At 43.8% G+C, this 17,776-nt stretch overlaps 1 protein-coding gene across 3 annotated transcripts in view; it reads right to left on the bottom strand.

Moving 5' to 3' along the window:
- The window catches only part of KLHL18 (kelch-like family member 18), a 71,545-nt gene that overhangs the window by 3,324 nt on the left and 50,445 nt on the right, over positions 1 to 17,776 (bottom strand). For 2 of the 3 annotated variants that reach the window (XM_006868802.1, XM_006868801.1), the window contains 5 exons: positions 7,820 to 8,018; positions 6,372 to 6,532; positions 4,891 to 5,027; positions 3,478 to 3,700; positions 172 to 276 (listed from right to left, as the gene is read on the bottom strand). In XM_006868802.1, the coding sequence (XP_006868864.1) occupies positions 172 to 276; positions 3,478 to 3,700; positions 4,891 to 5,027; positions 6,372 to 6,532; positions 7,820 to 8,018 (825 nt within the window). Of the gene's footprint in view, positions 1 to 171; positions 277 to 3,477; positions 3,716 to 4,890; positions 5,028 to 6,371; positions 6,533 to 7,819; positions 8,019 to 17,776 lie in introns of all 3 variants that reach the window. The other variant, XM_006868800.1, reaches the window with a different exon arrangement.

The raw sequence follows: 17,776 nt of genomic DNA on the forward strand, positions 1-17,776 counted from the left end.
GGAACAGACTCGATGGCACTTAACAACAACAATCATGTGCAAGGTTCTATAGGGGATAAAAATGTTAAGATTCTCTACCCCTGAGAAGCGTAAATAAAACACTGCAGTTCTAACTTTTCGTAGTCTCTGTTTAAGAAGTCCCAGCTGCCCCAGGGGAACTGCAGTCCTTACTTGTCTGTCTCAGGTGAGTAGGTCTCCACAGAGTTGAGGGAGGAGTTGCCATCATAGCCCCCACAGACATAGATCTGTCCATCCAGCACGACTGTCCCCATGGCACTGCAACATACAGAGCTTCATCTCAGATGGGTCACAGATTTGCTGGCTCACCAAGAAGTAAACCTTACAATCTATTATTAACCTGTTTTAGAATATACTGAGTTCCAGGTATGTGACCAAGTAAAGGTGGAATGACAGAAGTTTCCCTGTGACTCCTCTGGTCCCCAAGTCTTGGTCCTGGGCTACCTCTCTTTTCCCCCTCTTTTCAGCTTTGGATCTGTTCAAAATGCTCATTTTCCACCTCGTGTGCTGATAGTCCAATTTGCCTTCAAGGCTTAGGTCAAATTCCTTTTCCCTTTTCTCCTCAAAATAGCTGTTATGGATCACGCAACAAGAATTACTCACTCTCTCTTGACCTCACACTCCCGGAGAGGCTTTATTACAGTACTACATCATAGTTCCTTATTCATTCAACTCCGAATTTTCACTAGGCACTCACAAGGTGCGCTGACCCAAGCATAGGTTTGGAGTGGTAGGCAAGCTGGTGTCCCTGCCCACAAGGTGCTGATGTTCTGGCCCCACAGCCAGGTATTAGTAAGCCTCTTAACAAGTGGGAGCATCCTGACAGCACTTAATGTGGTGTTTTGTACGTATCAGGCCCTCAATACGTGCTTGTCGGAATACCTCCTGGTTTAACCACTCAATTCACCATAACATCTGCCAAATGTTTTTCATTACAGACATGACTCTGCATGGCTACGATAGCTTCTGTATGCTGTGTTTTCACTACATGTGTCAGGTGCACTACACGTACCATTTTCAGGCCGCTATCACCACTGTACAGACAAGCAGCTGTGGCTTAGGGAGGCTGGACTCTCTAAGAAAACTGCTCAGGGACAGGCCTGACTCCCATGCTGCCTACCATACCAGGCTTTCAGTACCAAAGACCCAGGGGCCTGGGGCAATTATGCAAATCTTCCGTTCTGCACATGGTTCACAAGATGTTAAAAAGATTGCCTGATCCACTGTTTTCAAATTTGATGCTAGAGAAAATTCAAAATGAATTTGGGTGTGGAACTCAAGAAAGTACAATGTATCAGGTCAACCTCTTTCAAGTGTATGCGCAGTTTTTGAAGCACATCCACATGCAATCTCATCTGATCTGTGCACGGTCCCTTTGAGGGACATGGTGATGGCCCTCCTAAACCAGTAAGAGAGAAGGAGAGGGCTTGTCTTAAGCAAGGACTGTGGAGAAAACACAAACTCACTATTATTCTAGATGCAAACATAAGACAAACATAAAAATTAAGTAATAATACAGTGGTTCAACAGCATCTTGAGAGAGAATGAAGAGATGTCACAAAACACTACCAAATAAGTGGTACAATCCAATGTGAAGACAGTAGGAAGATACTGATTGGTGTGGGCTGGCCTTGTCCAGTGTGAGAGAGCTTCCTGGAGGTGGCGTGGAAGACTGGAGGAAAGGAGAAGGACAGGGACAGTTGGAAGGAGGTTGTCACCAACTGTCAGGATGGACAGCTGTGAGGATTTTTAGGAGAGAAGAGACTAAGAACATTCTACAGTAGCCTATATTTAAATGGGATGAAAGGCAGCTGGCCCCCCACTATTAACAACAGGGTATTAACCACAGCAAAGAAAAGGAATACCCAGAGGACACCCCTCCCAGACACCAATCCAAACCCTGTGGCATTAAAACAAGGAAGTAGCCCAGAAGTAGAACAACTGATCACAGTCAAAGGCAGCACGTCACTCAGGGTTGGGGATATGGAGCAACGCCACCAAAATTCAATGTCAAGTTACAGGAAGGAGGGAGCATTAAGGTTGGGGTGGTGGGAGGAAAGAACCATGAATGGGTTTGGGAAAAGAAGATTCTCTCTATGTATATACGGTGTTTTTTTTTTTCTATGTATATATGTTTGTGTAATTATTTTTCTTCCAGAACATAATCCCACTTTGTGAATCGGGTCTTACTGGTATAATGGCAGATTGTTCTCAGCCTGTGACTACACACTTCAATGCTGCTGAGTATGGAGTATGTGTACTGTGGTCATTACATTCTCATGTGGTAAAGAACTTTCACACTACCTTTTCTTTCTTGTCACTTGATCTTATAAACAGAGGACCTGAAGCGTGGCCAAGCAAAGAGGTCTGTGAGGCGAGTGCTGAGGTCATAGAACAACAAAGCAGAAAGACCCTTAGAGAGCATTAATTTGGTCTCGTGGTTTTCAATCTCCCTCTTTCTTAAATTCACATCACTTTTCCTTTCTAAAGTTAAGCACATGTCAAGGAAACATAATAAACAAGAGCTAAATGGAGAGTTTATGGCACATGGGCAGGTGACCTTGGATTGCTCTGTTCCTGTCAGTTCTCTGAAGAGTGCCTCACGTGAAACCACCGACAGAAGAACTTGTCAGTTAAACCCTGAGCCCTCTAAAGCTCATACTGCCCAAGCATGTCTAATGTGAGGAAAGATGCCACCTGTCACTTTAGCACTGGGAAGGCTAAAAGGAGGCACTATTTGAATGTCCACTAATCCTACTTCTTGTACAGGAAATGTGAGTGGGCAAGTAGTGGAAGAAACAAGTAGCTGACATCCATTAAGTGATGTACAGACATAATCTGCCTTGCAAACACCCATGTTCTCCAGGGCCAGGGGAATGTGACCCCAAAGTAAAAAGCACTGCTCTAGTTCATATAATCCCGGGGTAGCAAAAGCACTGGTGTGGCAGGGGCCGGGACCTGGGGATGAAAAGAAAGTATAATGAAAACCCTTGGATTTGCTTTCATGTCTAAAAAAAGTTAAATCTTCTTTCTCCTTCACGTTTCAATTTTAATCCCACCTCTTCTCTGAAATCCAGATGTTCTAGTCCTCTGTCTCTCCTCAAATCTTCCATAATACATATTTTCAGTTCTTATCTGGCATTTAACACAATAGTAACTTTGACATCTCAGCTCCCCAAGTTCCTCATTTTACTTTTAGGTAGATGGGGGGCTGGCTCCCTGGAGGAACCGTGCAGCAGTGGTTGCCCTGGGTCAGCTCCCCAAGTTCTTCATTTTACTTTTAGGTAGATGGGGGACTGGCTCCCTGGAGGAGCCGTGTGGCAGTGGTTGGCCTGGGTGCAGGAAGTTACCAGGCCATGGCTTGGGCTTCCCTTTGTTATAGGACCCTGCCCATCTAGCATGGCGCTCCCCAGGGACTCAATGTATGTGCTCAGGTGGCACGAATGGCTTCCAGAATACCTTCTCTTGCTATTCATGCTCCCCACTCTGGTCCAGGTGTCTGTCTCTGGATTGTAGACCTCCACAGTGCTCAGCCTAAGCTGACCATCGTAGCCCCCGATGGCGTAGAGAAGCCCGTTCACCACAGCCACACCCACTCGGCTACGGGCTGTTGTCATGGGATGGCACTTCTCCCAGCGGTTGGCGATGGGGTCAAACACTTCCACCACGTTCAGGGAATCACCTGCATAAAAATTTGCTACTCAAATTAAAACACATGAGGCCACATGTTTGGGACATAGCTATTGGGCACTGATCAGTTGGGACATTTTGACTTGGTTCTATCAGCTCTTCCCTAAAGAACCCATTAAGAAATTTCAGCCATAATGACAAGAAACAAAGTGTGTATGAATTGTTAAATGGAAAATTGATTTGCTCTGTAAATCTCCACCCAATTCACAATAAAAAGTAAAAACAACAAAAAAAGGAATTTCTAGCATGATAACTCCAAACCCAATTCCTTATGGAAAATCAGAATCAGACACAAAACATTACTTTCTACGGAGGGCAGTCCTCAGTTACAATTAAGTACTCTATCTTAGAGCCCAGGATAAATGCAAATCAATGTGCTATTTCTCCCATGCAGGAGGCATTGCTGAGGGAAGGGTCCAGGCTCCACTGCCAACTCTCATTTCCTACTGGGTGACCCCAAGCAGGCTGCTTTGTGTCCCTGATTCTCTGGTTCTTGAATGTGAGATGCAGATAATCTCGATTGCAGAGTTATTCTGAGGATTAAATAATATAGTAAGTAAAGTCTCTAGCATGGCTCTGAAATACACTAAAACTACACCTGCTGCAGTTGAGTCGCCTCCGACTCAGGGCTGCCAATTGTGTGTCACAGGAGAAGAGCTGAGCAAAAGGTACTGGTGACAGTGGCAGACCCTGTGTATTTGGAGAACCTTCTTTTGAATGGTGACACTCACAGTTAACCCAAGATTAATTCAGATGATTGTGATTAGCCGGCAAGGGAGTGGGGTCTCTGACTGTATCCTACCCAGAACGGAGTGAATGCTGGGAACCAGCATGATTTTAGGGAAAGGGTGCTGGCTGGAGCACCAAGACACCCAAGTTCTAGTCCTTATGCAGCCAAAACAATGTGTGTGAGCATAGGGAGAGTTCTCGAGGCCTCAATGGCCCCATCTGTAAAGTAAGGGATCTCTAAGGGCCAACAGCACTTAGTTAGCACTGATACTCTGAATCAATGGCATTAATACCTGACACGCTCTAACTGAAGAACAATTATGTAAGATCAAAAGGGGCAAGGCTGGTGGCAAGCACCAAGGAGAGGAACCAGAAGGGCTAGACTACACTGTCTGTGGCCTCTTTGTACACCAAGTCCAAGCCAGGGGTCAGCAAAGGGGAGTTGCAAGATACCTGCTGAGTTGAGGCCACCTACGGCGTAGATAAGGCCAGCAATGGATGTACAGCAGCGGGGCCGGGTTCTGAAGGCTGGCAGGTGAGGCCGGCGTTCTGGCATCAGGTGATAGTCTTTTGCTTCATCTACTAGGTCCCTGGAATGAGGAGCAAGATGCCAGGATAGGAGGTATCCTCCCCACATGGTCCACATTTGCACTCTGAGGTTGGCTCCCCCTCCCCCAAGGGCAGAGGAATCCTAGGAGGGTTGGTTTCAAAGGTAACTCCTGGGGTAGCCTCACATGGCTACTGAGACTAGCTCAAAACGGGAGGGCAAAACAAGTGGAGTCTACTTTGGCTGGTGGGATAAAAATGACTATTCTTTAACATGGACATACCAGATATGAGAAGAACAGGGTGGCAGATAAAATGGCTGGCTTTGGGGAGGTTCAAAATCAGCCTGCATCCCCCTCCACTCAGATCCAACTTTTCCTTTTCCTATGACTGCACCAGGGTTCATACCATGTGACCTTATCGTTAACCACTTCTCGTCTGGACAGTGGCAGCAGCAGTCAACAGTTCCTCAGAGTTCCTGACTCCACAGTCACCAGCCTCCACTCCGATCTGGCTTTCTAAACGCAGAGCCACCATGCTACTCCCTGCTGTTGAATCTTTGAGAGCAATCCACTGGCTTCAGAATACAGTTCAAACTCTTATACAGTGCTCACAAGACTGCTGTCACAAGGCCCCAGCCAATTCCACTCATACTTCCATCCCTCCCTGACAACAGAACTTCACACTGCTAGGGGTGGATAATGAAGATATCTGAGTATGTGTAAAATAATCATGCCAGGAAAGGAGACAAAGAATATCACTGCTATGAGTATGACAAGCAATGTGAAGAGGGATAAACATTTTTCTCTGATCTACTTTTTAAAAACAATTCTCCTAGAGAGCCACCATTTTCTAAACTGTCTTGATAGCTCTGCTCTGCCATGTTCACACTGACATTTAACTCTGGCTAAAGGTTCATGTGCTGGTACACATGTTCTCCCTCCTAGTACTGTGGATGCTGAGCCCTATACCCACCTAAGGGCAGGCCACTGACTACTATTTACTGAGGAGGACAAGGAGCCCCAGGCAGTCATAATTCACCACCAAGTGCTACTGTGGATAAAGTAAGGACAGGTAGAATGTATTGGCTGGGAGCTTCATAAACAGCTCAACATATGAATATGCTAGAAAATCCTCAAACCACATAGTCAAGGAAGTCCCTTCTTCCTAGATTCTTCCATATAGTACATTTCTCTGTCTAATGTGCAAGACTTGGGTTCTGAACACTTTCTCTTCCAGGTTCTACATAGCACGCAGACCAGTCCTTGTTCCATGACTTACACTGACCACTCCACATCCCCTCTCTCCTAAGGGAGAAGAGGCTGAAGCTGCCAAGTTCTCTTCTCACAGTTCTTGGCAGCGTCCTGTACAGGTCCACCCCTGCTCACCTGCATTTGTGACAGCATCGCACCAGGTCATCCTGCTGCACTCGGTCTGACAGGAACTGGGGTCGGCAGAGAGGCAGGCGGATATTGGACAGCAACTCAGGCAGGCAGGTGCCCCTCTGCTCCCGGTCGTATCTGATCCAGGCCAGTGCGGCTTCATAGACCTGGCAAGGCAGAGAAAAGCTTTGCCTGACCACAGCAATTCTTCCCAACCAGAGGCAAGATCTTGCACTCCTCAATCTCCAACCTCCACTCCTACACTGAGGCAGTCCCTTTAGCCAATCCTGCTTGACTCCTGCATGTATCTGAATCCACTGCTTTCTATTTCCCCCGCTACTCCATTTGGTCCAGTCTCTATACACATCATGATCTTAATGTTACAAAAAGAATGAATAAATAACATAAGTTGAGGTTGCTATTAGCAGCTTCCTGGTTTTCATGATCACATCCTAATGAAAACCCTTAATCAGAATTTCTTATTCCTTTCTGCATCGCAACAAAATGCTCCCCTCATCCTCAATCACACTCAACTCGAAAGAAATCTCTATTCTAGTGAAATCTAGTTCTTTGACTTCAAGTCATCCTTCTACTATGTACCTGCACCCATACAGCTGAATGTGGCTGACAGAAAACATACAACAGAACTAACCAGTTCACTTTAAATTGGTGACTCCTCCTCTTAGGCAGGCCCTGCTTCCTATTAAACCCTCTCTGTGTCCCTAGTGTCTGTCCTTTACTCCCCCCCACCCCCAAAGGATGATATCGCACCTTTCCATCTCTTCACAAATTTCTAAGACTTCTCTGATCCTCACTCAGTTAAGAAAACACAAACCAATCAGAAGACCGCATTTATAAGCACCTACCAGCATCTCCCCCTACTCCCTCCTCATCTGGAGGTACGCATCAGTTCTCCCTCTTGATGTGGTGGATGAACAGCCTGGGATCCTAGCAAAGACAAACTCCCTTGGGTTCTAGACCCTGTCTCTTCTCACTCAATCCACGACATCATTTCAACAACTATCCCCTTTTCTCCTACATTACCAATTCTTCTTTCTCTTCTGGAAAATTCTCAGTAGCGTTAAATATGCTGTCACTTCTCCCACCTCAGAAAACTGAACAAAAACCTCTTGATCTCACATTCCCCTCCAATGACTGTTCCAATGCTCTGCTTTTCTTTAGAACAAGACTCTCATAAAACTATCTACCTGCTATTTCCAGTTCACTGAAACGGTTTCTAACAGGAAGTTTCAGAAATAATCCAACAGTCCAAGGATAAGGAAATTAGGGTTGATGAAAATCAACCTTAAAGTACAGTTTTTAAACAAAGCCCATGAGACACACCTGTATACACATCATGGTCTTATCGTTACAAAAAGTAAGAATAAAAAAGAGATTGAAAAAGAGCCATATTTCATTTGTCACATCTCGGCTGCTACTGTGCTTCTAAATACCTGCTCCTCTGATTTTACATTCAGTTCATCCCGAGACACCAGCTCAAGCACATCTTCCAAGGGCAGGGCTAGGAATTCTTCGGACATGGACACCTCCACAAAATGCTGGTGGATGAAGCTGTTGGCTGCGTCATACAGTACGGCACACATCATTGTCTCGGCAAATTGGCGCACACCAAGACAATTCTTGGGGTGAAGTCTTTTGGCACAAGAAAAGACAAAACGAAAAAACTTTAGATCATTCTCAGGTTGGTTCTGGATAGAGCCACAGAATAAAACAGGCAAACTTGGTCTTGGCTTTTTAACAAACTCCTTGTAAGACAGCAGGCATGTGACTCTGGGCCTCAACTTCTACATATGTAAAACTAAGACAGATTCTCCTCAACGGTCCCTGCCTCCTGGGCCAAGTGCTCTATGAGTCTAGGAGAAATAAGCTCCTGGAAAGTGCTCTGAAGTAACTAACTCTCAGGAGGAGAGAAGACCAGGAGAACATGTACTAGAGAAAGTCGACTTTTCCTCAGCCAGTGCTGGCTGCCTGAGGCTCTACTGCACAGCTGGTCATCAGAAAGGCACTGAAGTTGTAAATGAGTCAAAAGTACTGTGCTAGTCTTTTATATATATTTTCCCAAGTAATTGTAACAACTCTACAAAGTAATGTTTCTTATTTTATAGGTGGAAAACAGGCTCAGAGACACAAACACATTTTATCACAGCCCTCTACAAGCAAGTGATGGTGCCGAGATGGAACCCATATCTTTTACGCATGTTCCCTTGGTACCAAAGCAGACCTACACTCACTGGAGCCAAGAAAACCTGGGGTAAACAAAAAGGTGATGACAATCCACCTTCTTGGTTAGCGGCTATGATTAAGAATGCAGACAAAATATAGGAGGCAAAGAAAAGAAAACTTCTTAGACATAAACACCTTGAGGAAATGAGTCACTGGGCCCAGGGGCTCAGAACTACAGTATGGGGGGGCCACCAAGGTCATCTGGTGTAACATAGTCCATGGGGGCAATGTTCTAGGTCCTACTCTGGTGAGTAGTAACTGTGATTTTAAAAGGTTGTGAGTGGTCAACTAAGGCGCAACTATTGGTCTCGCTCAGTCCAGAGGAAAGTGCAGACAATTGAAGATACATGGAAACAATCATTCCAACGGACTGCTGGACCATGTACACACCAGCCTCCACGACTCTGAGACCAGAAGAACTAGATGGTGCCCAGCTACCACTACCAACCGCTCTGGAAGGAATCACATTAGAAGGTCCAAAATAGAATGGAGTGGAATGGACGGTGTCCTTATGGTGTTGTGGATTAAGCACTGGGCTGCTAACTGCAAAGTCAGTGGCTCCAATCCACCAGTCACTCCATAGGAGAAATATGAGGCTGTCTGCTCCCATAAATATTTAGTCTGGGAAACCCTATAGTGCAATTCTGCTGTCCTACAAAGTCACTCTGAGTCAGAAATGATTTGATGGTAGTGGGTCTGGAAAAGAATGGGAGCAAAACGTGGAACAAAACCCAAAATGACAAAAAAGACCAGGCTTACTGGTTGGGCACAGATGGGCGGAACCCCGGAGTCTATGGCCCTAAGTCAACCTTCAGGTTTGAGACTGAAGTCACTCCCATGGCTCCATTTGTAGGCAAACAACAGACAAGTCTCCATAAGGAACAACCACACAGTGAAGCAGGAACACAGTAGAATAATAAACCATTTGAGAACCAAAGGGCAACACTGACTCAAGAACGAAGTTCAGAGGGTTAGGAAAGCCGGAGAACACAAATAGGAAGCACAGTGAAGGAAGGTGGGTAAGTGATGTTACATTGTGGGGATTAAAATCAATGACATGAAACAACATGTGTATGAATTGTTGAATGGAAAACTGAGTTGCTCTGTAAACCTTCACTCAACTCAAAACAAAAGGCTAAAAAAAAAAAAAAATGCAGGCAAAAGCACTCAGCATGATGCCTAATATGATGCTTGCTAGCTGCTGTTTATCTACTACTGTTATAGCATATAGAAATTCCAATTGAGCCGGTATAGTTTTGCAATCTAGTTGACAACAGCAGACCCTGGGGTGAGGGTGGGAGATGAGCCTTTTTGTATTTTGATAATCTGTGGTAGGAGATGCTGTTTATCATATTAGAAATCGCTGAGGTTTTATTCATTAGAATGCCTTCTTCCTTTTCTCCCTAAGCTGATTTAAGGCTATTGGCATACATTTATATTACTAAACAATGTTCACCATTGTCCCCCCACAGCCAAAAGATTCAGGTTACAAATTTACAAGTGGCAGACTAATCAAGTACTGAAAGGGCAGAATATTTAAGGAGGCTGGCTTTATGACTAATCTAAATTCTACAAAACTTGCTCTTGTCCATGACTTTGGAAACCGACAGGAATTTCTGAAGGCCGAAAAACATGAACATTGAGCAATATACTTTGTAAGCAAGGAGGCTGCATAATATATAATGCTTTATCCAAGGGCATCACACTAATCTGAGGCAGGAAGCCGTGCTTTTGTTCACTGATGTGTTTGATGTTCCACCCAAGGTCTGAGAGAAAAGTTTTGGAAAATACACAGCACCAGTGCTTCCCAAAACAAAGGTTGGATAAAGAACCACAGGGAAAAATCATTTTGAGCCTCAGGTTATAAAAAAGCAGCAAACAGATCTCATGGTCTCAGAAACGATTTCTCCAAGAACAGTGATGCTTCCCTTTAAGTTTCTCTGTACTTGGTTATCCCAGTCTTTTCTCTACTGTTGCTTTCTGAGAACCATGTTCCTTAAGACATTCACAATGAAACCTTTAGTAATCAAATATTAAAATTGAGGGGTCCATGTGCTCATCTTCAAGGACTCACAGGAACAAGGAGGCTTAGGGACTATCACCCAAAGGAACAGAGGCAGTGACGGTAACCACTGCAGAGAAAACACAAAGCAGTCCAAAACCCTGGGGCCTATTGGTTTGTGAGTTTAAACTGCTGGCTTTATGGTTAACAGTCCAGTACTTATCCTACAGTGGTACACAATGGGGCTTATGGCAGGGAATAAAGGCAGCAAAGAGGTAGAGGTACAGCCTCCTAAAGTGTCAAGAAGACTCCAAAACATCAGAATTTATATTTAAGCACTTGCTCCTAAAATGATACGATGCATGTAAAACCTGCACTGGTGTAAAAATCACCTTTCTAAACAAGTATCTTTTAAGGTGACAGTATGGTGTGGCACTGTGGGTTCATGCTGGTTTGGACTGCAAGCTCACCAACCCCTCCTCAGAAACCCTATATACAAGGTCGCTATGAGTTGGAACCTACTTAACAACAATGTTGTTTTCACCATACGTATTCAACCTGTATTCTGAGCAAATAATCCGAAAAGCTGGGTATATGAAGAAAAACATGGCATCAGGATTGGAGGACAATTCCGTAACAACCTACAATATGCAGATGATGCAACCTTGCTTGCTCAAAGTGAAGAGGACTTAAAATATTTACTGATGAAGATCAAAAACCACAGCCTTCAGTATGGATTGCATCTCAATGTAAAGAACACAAAAATCCTCACCAGTAGACCAATAAACAACATTTTTATCAACAGAGAAAAGACTGAAGTTGTCAAGGACTTCATTCAACTATCAACATTCACGGAAGCAGCAGTCAAAGAAATCAAACAATGTATTGCATTAGGCAAATCTGCTGCACAAGATCTTTTTAAAGTGTTGAAGAGCAAAGATGTCAGCTTGAGGACTAAGGCACACCTGACCCAAGTCATGGTGTTTTCAATAATCTCACATGTATGTAAAAGCGGGACAGCGCAAAAGGAAGACCACAGAAGAATTGATGCTTTTGAGTTATGGTGTTGGAGGAGAATGTTGAAAGTGCCATGGGCTGCCAAAAGAACCAATAGTTCCATTTTGGAAGAAGTGCAGCCAGAGTGCTCCTTGGAGGCCAGTATGGCCAGACTTTATCTCTCATACTTCAGACATATATATTGTCAGGAAAAACCAGTCGCTGGAGAAGGATATCATGTTTAAGAAGGTGGAGGGTCAGAGAAAAAAGAAGAAGATCCACAATGAGACGGAATGGCCAAGTGGCAGCATCAATAGGCTCAAGTGTGGCAACAACTGTGAGATTGGCCCAGGACCCCTCAGTGTTTTGTTCTGTTTTACATAGAGTTGCTATGAGAATAACAATACTTTATAACAAAGCCTGATCTAGTGTGGAGAGTGATAGCCTCAACAGCCTCTAGGTGGAGCTGTTGTCCTCTTGGTAAAGGTGTGAGGAAGACATATCTAATCATTTCCAGAGTGTCTACTTGCTAAGAGTACCTTTCTTGGCTATTAACCAAAAGGTTTGTGGAAAAGTCCACCCAGAGGCACCTCAGAAGAAAAGCCTGGTGATCTTCTGAAAAATTAGCCACTAAAAACCAGAACACAATTCTATTCTGACACACATAGGACTCAACTAGTTTGGTTTGCTTAATCAGGTCATTCTCTAGGTTCTGTGGGGATATAGAGATAAGCAAGTCCAGTCTCTCCTCTAGAGTAGGAAAGACAGGGTGTGTTCTCACACATGTGTCCCTCCATCCTACCCCAAAGATAGCCTGAGGTGGGAACACAGCTTGGCTCTGGGGGCCTCACATTCACCATGCATTCTCTATTGTTGTTATTGTTAAGCTCAGCTGAGTTGGGTTCCAATCATAGCGACTCTGTGTAGGGTTTCCAAGGAGTGGCTGGTGAGCTTGATCTAACGACCTTGTGGTTCAAATGACTTTGCAGTCTGGTGCGTTAGCCCACAGCGCCACACAAGGACTCTGTAGTCTCTTTTACAGAAGCAGAAATAATGCCACCTATCTCACCAGAAATCACTCAGTGGGCACCCACGAGACAAGCCATCATTACTGTGAGCACACACAGCTGTACTCAGCTATGTCCAGGAGCACTGTGTGGGCAGGATGTGGACACAAGCAGGGCTCTCAAAGTTACTTGGTGAGTGGGATTGACTGAGCGGGACTGAGGGAGGAAAAGGTCAGCTGTAAGAGGGATGAGGTTCAGGACAGATCTGAGGTGGGAGGTGCTAATCATCAGGCTGGGAATCAGGAGGTCAGAGTAGGCTTAGGTGTAGAGGTTGGGTGCTGTTCTGGTTCCTCCCTGCCTATGTGTTGTCTAGCAATAACCCTCACCCCCAAGGCTCGGGTTAAAAGACATCTACCTAGGACTTCTGGTGTGGCACTGTAGGACAAGTACTGGACTGATAACTGCAAGACTGGCAGTTCAAATCCACCAGAGACTCCTTGGAAACCCTATACTGGGTCACTATGAGTCAAAATCGACAGGGCAGCACGTAACATCAACCTTGATGAGACAGAGCCTTCCATCTGCTCAAAGTCATCAAAAGGTCAAAGAAAACCTATCATACCCAATGCTGGGTGCTGGAAATACGTGGGGGTATTTGGTTCCATAAGACACCCTGGTGGCCCAATGGTTAAGCGCTCACAGCTAACCATCAGCTGGAAGCTGCTCCCTGGGAGAAAGATGTGGCAGTCTGTTTCTGTGAAGATTTAAAGCCTAAGAAACCCTATGGGGCAGTTCTACTGTCTTAAAATGTACCTATGAAACTTCAATCAATACGGAAGACTAGACAGACATACTACTCGGACCCACTACAACAAAGACACGAGAGACCATATAAAACAGACAATGATGAAAATTCTAGCACCCTGAACTTAGAAGAAAGGTTAGAGAGGTGGATGGAGTGCTTGCTGGAAGGAAAGTCTGAGCAAGAGAGGGAGCTTGACAGATGAGTAAGTGGCCAAATGCAGACTGACCATTTTGTGAGCAATTTTGGCAGTGGAAGGAGGTCTAGCAGAGCAGATTCACATGGGTGAGATTTCTTCTTTTCCCCTATGTTCCCTTGGTGACAGAAGTGTGGCCAGCTTCCACCCTCATCCACTCTCAGTGCAAACGCTGCTCTTTGGGAGTTCAGAGCTGCACAATTGTGTGTCTAGCCAGTACGAGGCAGAGGCTGCTGTGGCACCTGAATTCAGGCAGCTTGGTTCCAGACCTACAGAACTCACAGAGCCACCAGGTCAGCATTAGTCTAGCAGAAACCCTCATAACTAGGCACCCTGATCCCAGATGCCCTGTAGTCCTACAGACATTGAACCCAGCTCCATCAAGAGCCTTCGTAAACTAATTTTAGATTGAGTGGCCTGAACATAGACAACACCTAGGCTTTTAGGAATTCCATCAAGGGCCAGAAATTCTGCTGTCACATCCCTCTCACCCCCACCTAGTAAGCTCCTTGGCTGGCAGGAGACACCCAGAGTTTTCTTCTCTTCAAGTGTAACATCTGCATTGGCTTTTTTTCCTCCGCTTTCATTGTGTCACTATTTTTATTTACTCTTTCTTTTCTTCTGTATTCATTTCCTTGAATTTGATTCTGTCTATCTCTGCTTTTGTTTTCCTTCTTTTCTTGTTGTACACATTTTTGCTCCTATTCTCTTTTCCCTTTTGATTTTTTTTCTAGTCTAGTCTCTTTTTATTCTTCCTCTCCCTGTTTTTAAAGTATTCAAAAATTTCTTCCTTTTATTTTCTCTTCTATAGCTCCACTTTCCTGTTTCTCTTTTTTTTTTTTTTCTCTCCAGTTTCTGCCAGCTTTTATTTTTTATTTCTTTATCATTTTCACTTTTCATTGTTGGTTGCTTGTTTATCTTGCTTGTGTTCTTGTGTGTGTGTTCTCCTCTTTCCCACCCAACAGGAGACAGAAAATGCGCCCATAAACCCAGCCACAACCACTCTCTCTGCAGCTTCACCCGCTGGGTAAGAGCCAATACCAGCTCCATAACACCTGATCAATGATAGCAGTCAGGAGAACACAGAAAGAAATTTAGAAGAATTCAGGAAAACACTGCAAGAACAAACAGACATAATGAATGCAAATTCTGAAACAATACAAAATAGAAATCCAAAAGATTACTAAGATTTTAGAAATGGACAAAATATTGAAAGGGCAAAGGAGTAGATTCGAAGCAACAGAAGCCTGAAAAAGTAAGCTTGAAGAGAAATCTCTCAACACTAGTGTCCTAGAACATAGAATGAAAAAATACAAAGAAAGCCTAAGAGTTATGTGGGACACCATGAAAATAATTAACTTACAGGTGACCGGAATTCTAGAATGGGAAGAGACAATATAAAGCACAGAGAAAATTACTGAAGAGTTGTTGGAAGAAAGCTTCCCTAACATCATGAAACACGAGAAGATAAGCATATAAGAAGCTGAACGAACTCCAAATAGGATGGATCCCAAAAGAAAACCACCAAGACATATCATAATCAAACTTTCCAAAACCAAAGACAAGGAAAGAATCCCGAGAGCAGCTCAGGAAAACCAAAATTTATCTACAAAGGAGCACTAACAAAACTAAACACTGATATCGCAAAAGAAACCATGCAGGCAAGAGGCAATGTACTCTGGGATATAGCAATTGAAACATGGCTGAAATGGGGATAAGAGGGAAAAATAATGTTAAGATAGCACTTAACAACAACAACAAAAATATTAAGATGCTTAGCTGTCTTTTGAATCTTGGTTTTCCTTGCATTGTATTATAAAATAGACACTGGAGGGGGAGAGAAAGGAATAGACAGAAATATCATCATAGAAAGCGTGTAAGTCTGTCTTCTGCCTATAACTGATTGGATTACCTAAAATGGGGCTACAACATGCCCAGTGAAGGAGGCTTCCTGTGGAGCCTCTGCATTACATAAGGCTATAGGTGGAATCCTGAACAGCATCCAGAATCTTCAGAGGTGGGAAATTTCCTCCTGAAAGAACAGGCAGACCAGCCTGAAGCGGCGAGAAGAACAGAAGATATTTCTTGAAAGAAAGACCTACAGGAAAAATACAAAACAACATAGGCAGACCAACTGATTACTACAAGAACAAGCAAGTTGCTCACCCAGGAGACATCAAGCAAACCCCTTTGCTCTGGTCCCCTCAGAGCAAACCCCCTTCCAAGAGTAAGACTTAATGGGAATACATGCTCCGATTGGTGTCGACGTTCATCACTGATACGGGGAAGTGAGGGGAAAAAAGCAATGAAGCTGCGAGCTAAGCCCTACAACATTCAACAGACTCCTACGAACCCGGGTGGAGACCTGATTGGCCAGCCGTGTGGCAAGACCTGGGGACTCTTGGGCCCAGAGTCAGTGACATAGTCACAGAGGACTAGAGTGGAGAGTGAAGCATCCAGCTGATAAGAGGAAAGGACATATGCATAAGAACACCCACACTTGCAGATAATACCCACTTGACCTGACTTCAATGACTGGATGAGTAGAGCTCAACCAGAAGAAGAAAGAAGAGGAAAAAAAGAGTAATCTGATACAATTTGATGAACTTGACCTACACCTATGGATGCAGTAGCTCAAAAGAGGGAACATCTTTACAGCAAGGATCATTCCCAACCCCTCCATATACAAAGTAGACAGGGATGGGCAACTTGGACATTGGCTACCCAAAATGGGGGTGCTACAAAGGCAAGAAGGACTGGCTTACAAGCTTTCAAGAAGGAAACTAGACCAGAGAGCATGGAGGAAGATAGAATCTCCACTGTGTAGTATCCAATCTGTCTAGGCGGGGCTGATGAAAGGAAATGCAGATAGATCTCTTGTGATACAAGAGTGAATAATTGTTATCAGGACTGATTTTGAGGATTGGAAATGTAAAGGTAGACGTTTTGTAGCAAGGAGGGGAGTGATTAACTTTGCAGTCTAGGAGAGGAGGTCCTTGGGACCATGAAGGGAGGAGAGTGGAGAGAGGGACCCTACCCAGAGAAGCAGTGATGCCTTAGATGGAGGCAGAGATGAGGACGTGGAGAGATGGAGCATTTGGAGACTTTAGACACAGAGAGGGAAAGGTACTGTGTGCTGATGACTGGGGGGTGGGCGGCAGGCTTGTAGGATATACCCTTTGGTTGGTTGATGATGCATAGAGGGGATTGTAACCATGGCAATGAAACGATATAGGATAGGATGAATGTAAAACTAATGTTCTCCCATGTAAAGTATCACATAATTCACAATAAAACATTAAAAAAACAATAAAACAACCAAGAATCATATATCCAGCAGAGTTATCCCTAAATAAGATGGCAAAATTAGGACATTTCCAGATAAACAGAAATGAAAGGAAGTGTTAATAACAAGACCAACTTTAAAAAAAAGACTAAATGATTCTCTATGAACTAAGAATCAACAACAGCAGATAATAACCTTAGATTGCCATACATGACAACACCGCCTAGAACTCAATCCAGATACAGAAGTCTTTGAAGTAAAACAAATCTACAAGACTTTAAATAGGGAACCACTTCAATGTTGAACGAAGTCAACTACAAAGCAAAAAGAGGGAGCAGTATAAATACAAAACTTCCAAATGGTAAGTCAAGGAGATTTCTCCTGTTTTAAGTGGAGAAAACTTAATAAATTACAGGATAACCTCAAAGATATTTAATATACCTTCACATGAAAATAAAAACACGGAAAATCAGAAAGATTAGTAACCAGTAAAAGAAATGAAAATGAAAAGAAAACCCACAAACAAAATGAACTCAGCACAGAAAAGTACGTGTAACAAAGAAACCAGTAGCACCACACAAACCACAAAGACACAGCAAAAGGACAGCAATCAATTGATACCTACTAATAATTACACTGAATGCAAATAGATTAAATACACCAGTCCAGAGACATACAGTAGCAGAATGATAAGAATATGAGATCCTTTAATATGCTATCTGTTAAGAGAGGCATCAAAACATAGAGGCCGCCTAAATTCCCATCAAGAGAAGAATGGTTAAGCTTTGTTTTACATTCACAGTGGAATACTGTACAGTGGTGAAAAATCATGATGCATCTGTGAAACCCCTTCACAGCATGGAGGAACCTGAAGGGCA

Source organism: Chrysochloris asiatica, unplaced genomic scaffold (genome assembly GCF_000296735.1).
Source record: "Chrysochloris asiatica unplaced genomic scaffold, ChrAsi1.0 scaffold00124, whole genome shotgun sequence".
Classification (NCBI taxonomy): domain Eukaryota; kingdom Metazoa; phylum Chordata; class Mammalia; order Afrosoricida; family Chrysochloridae; genus Chrysochloris; species Chrysochloris asiatica.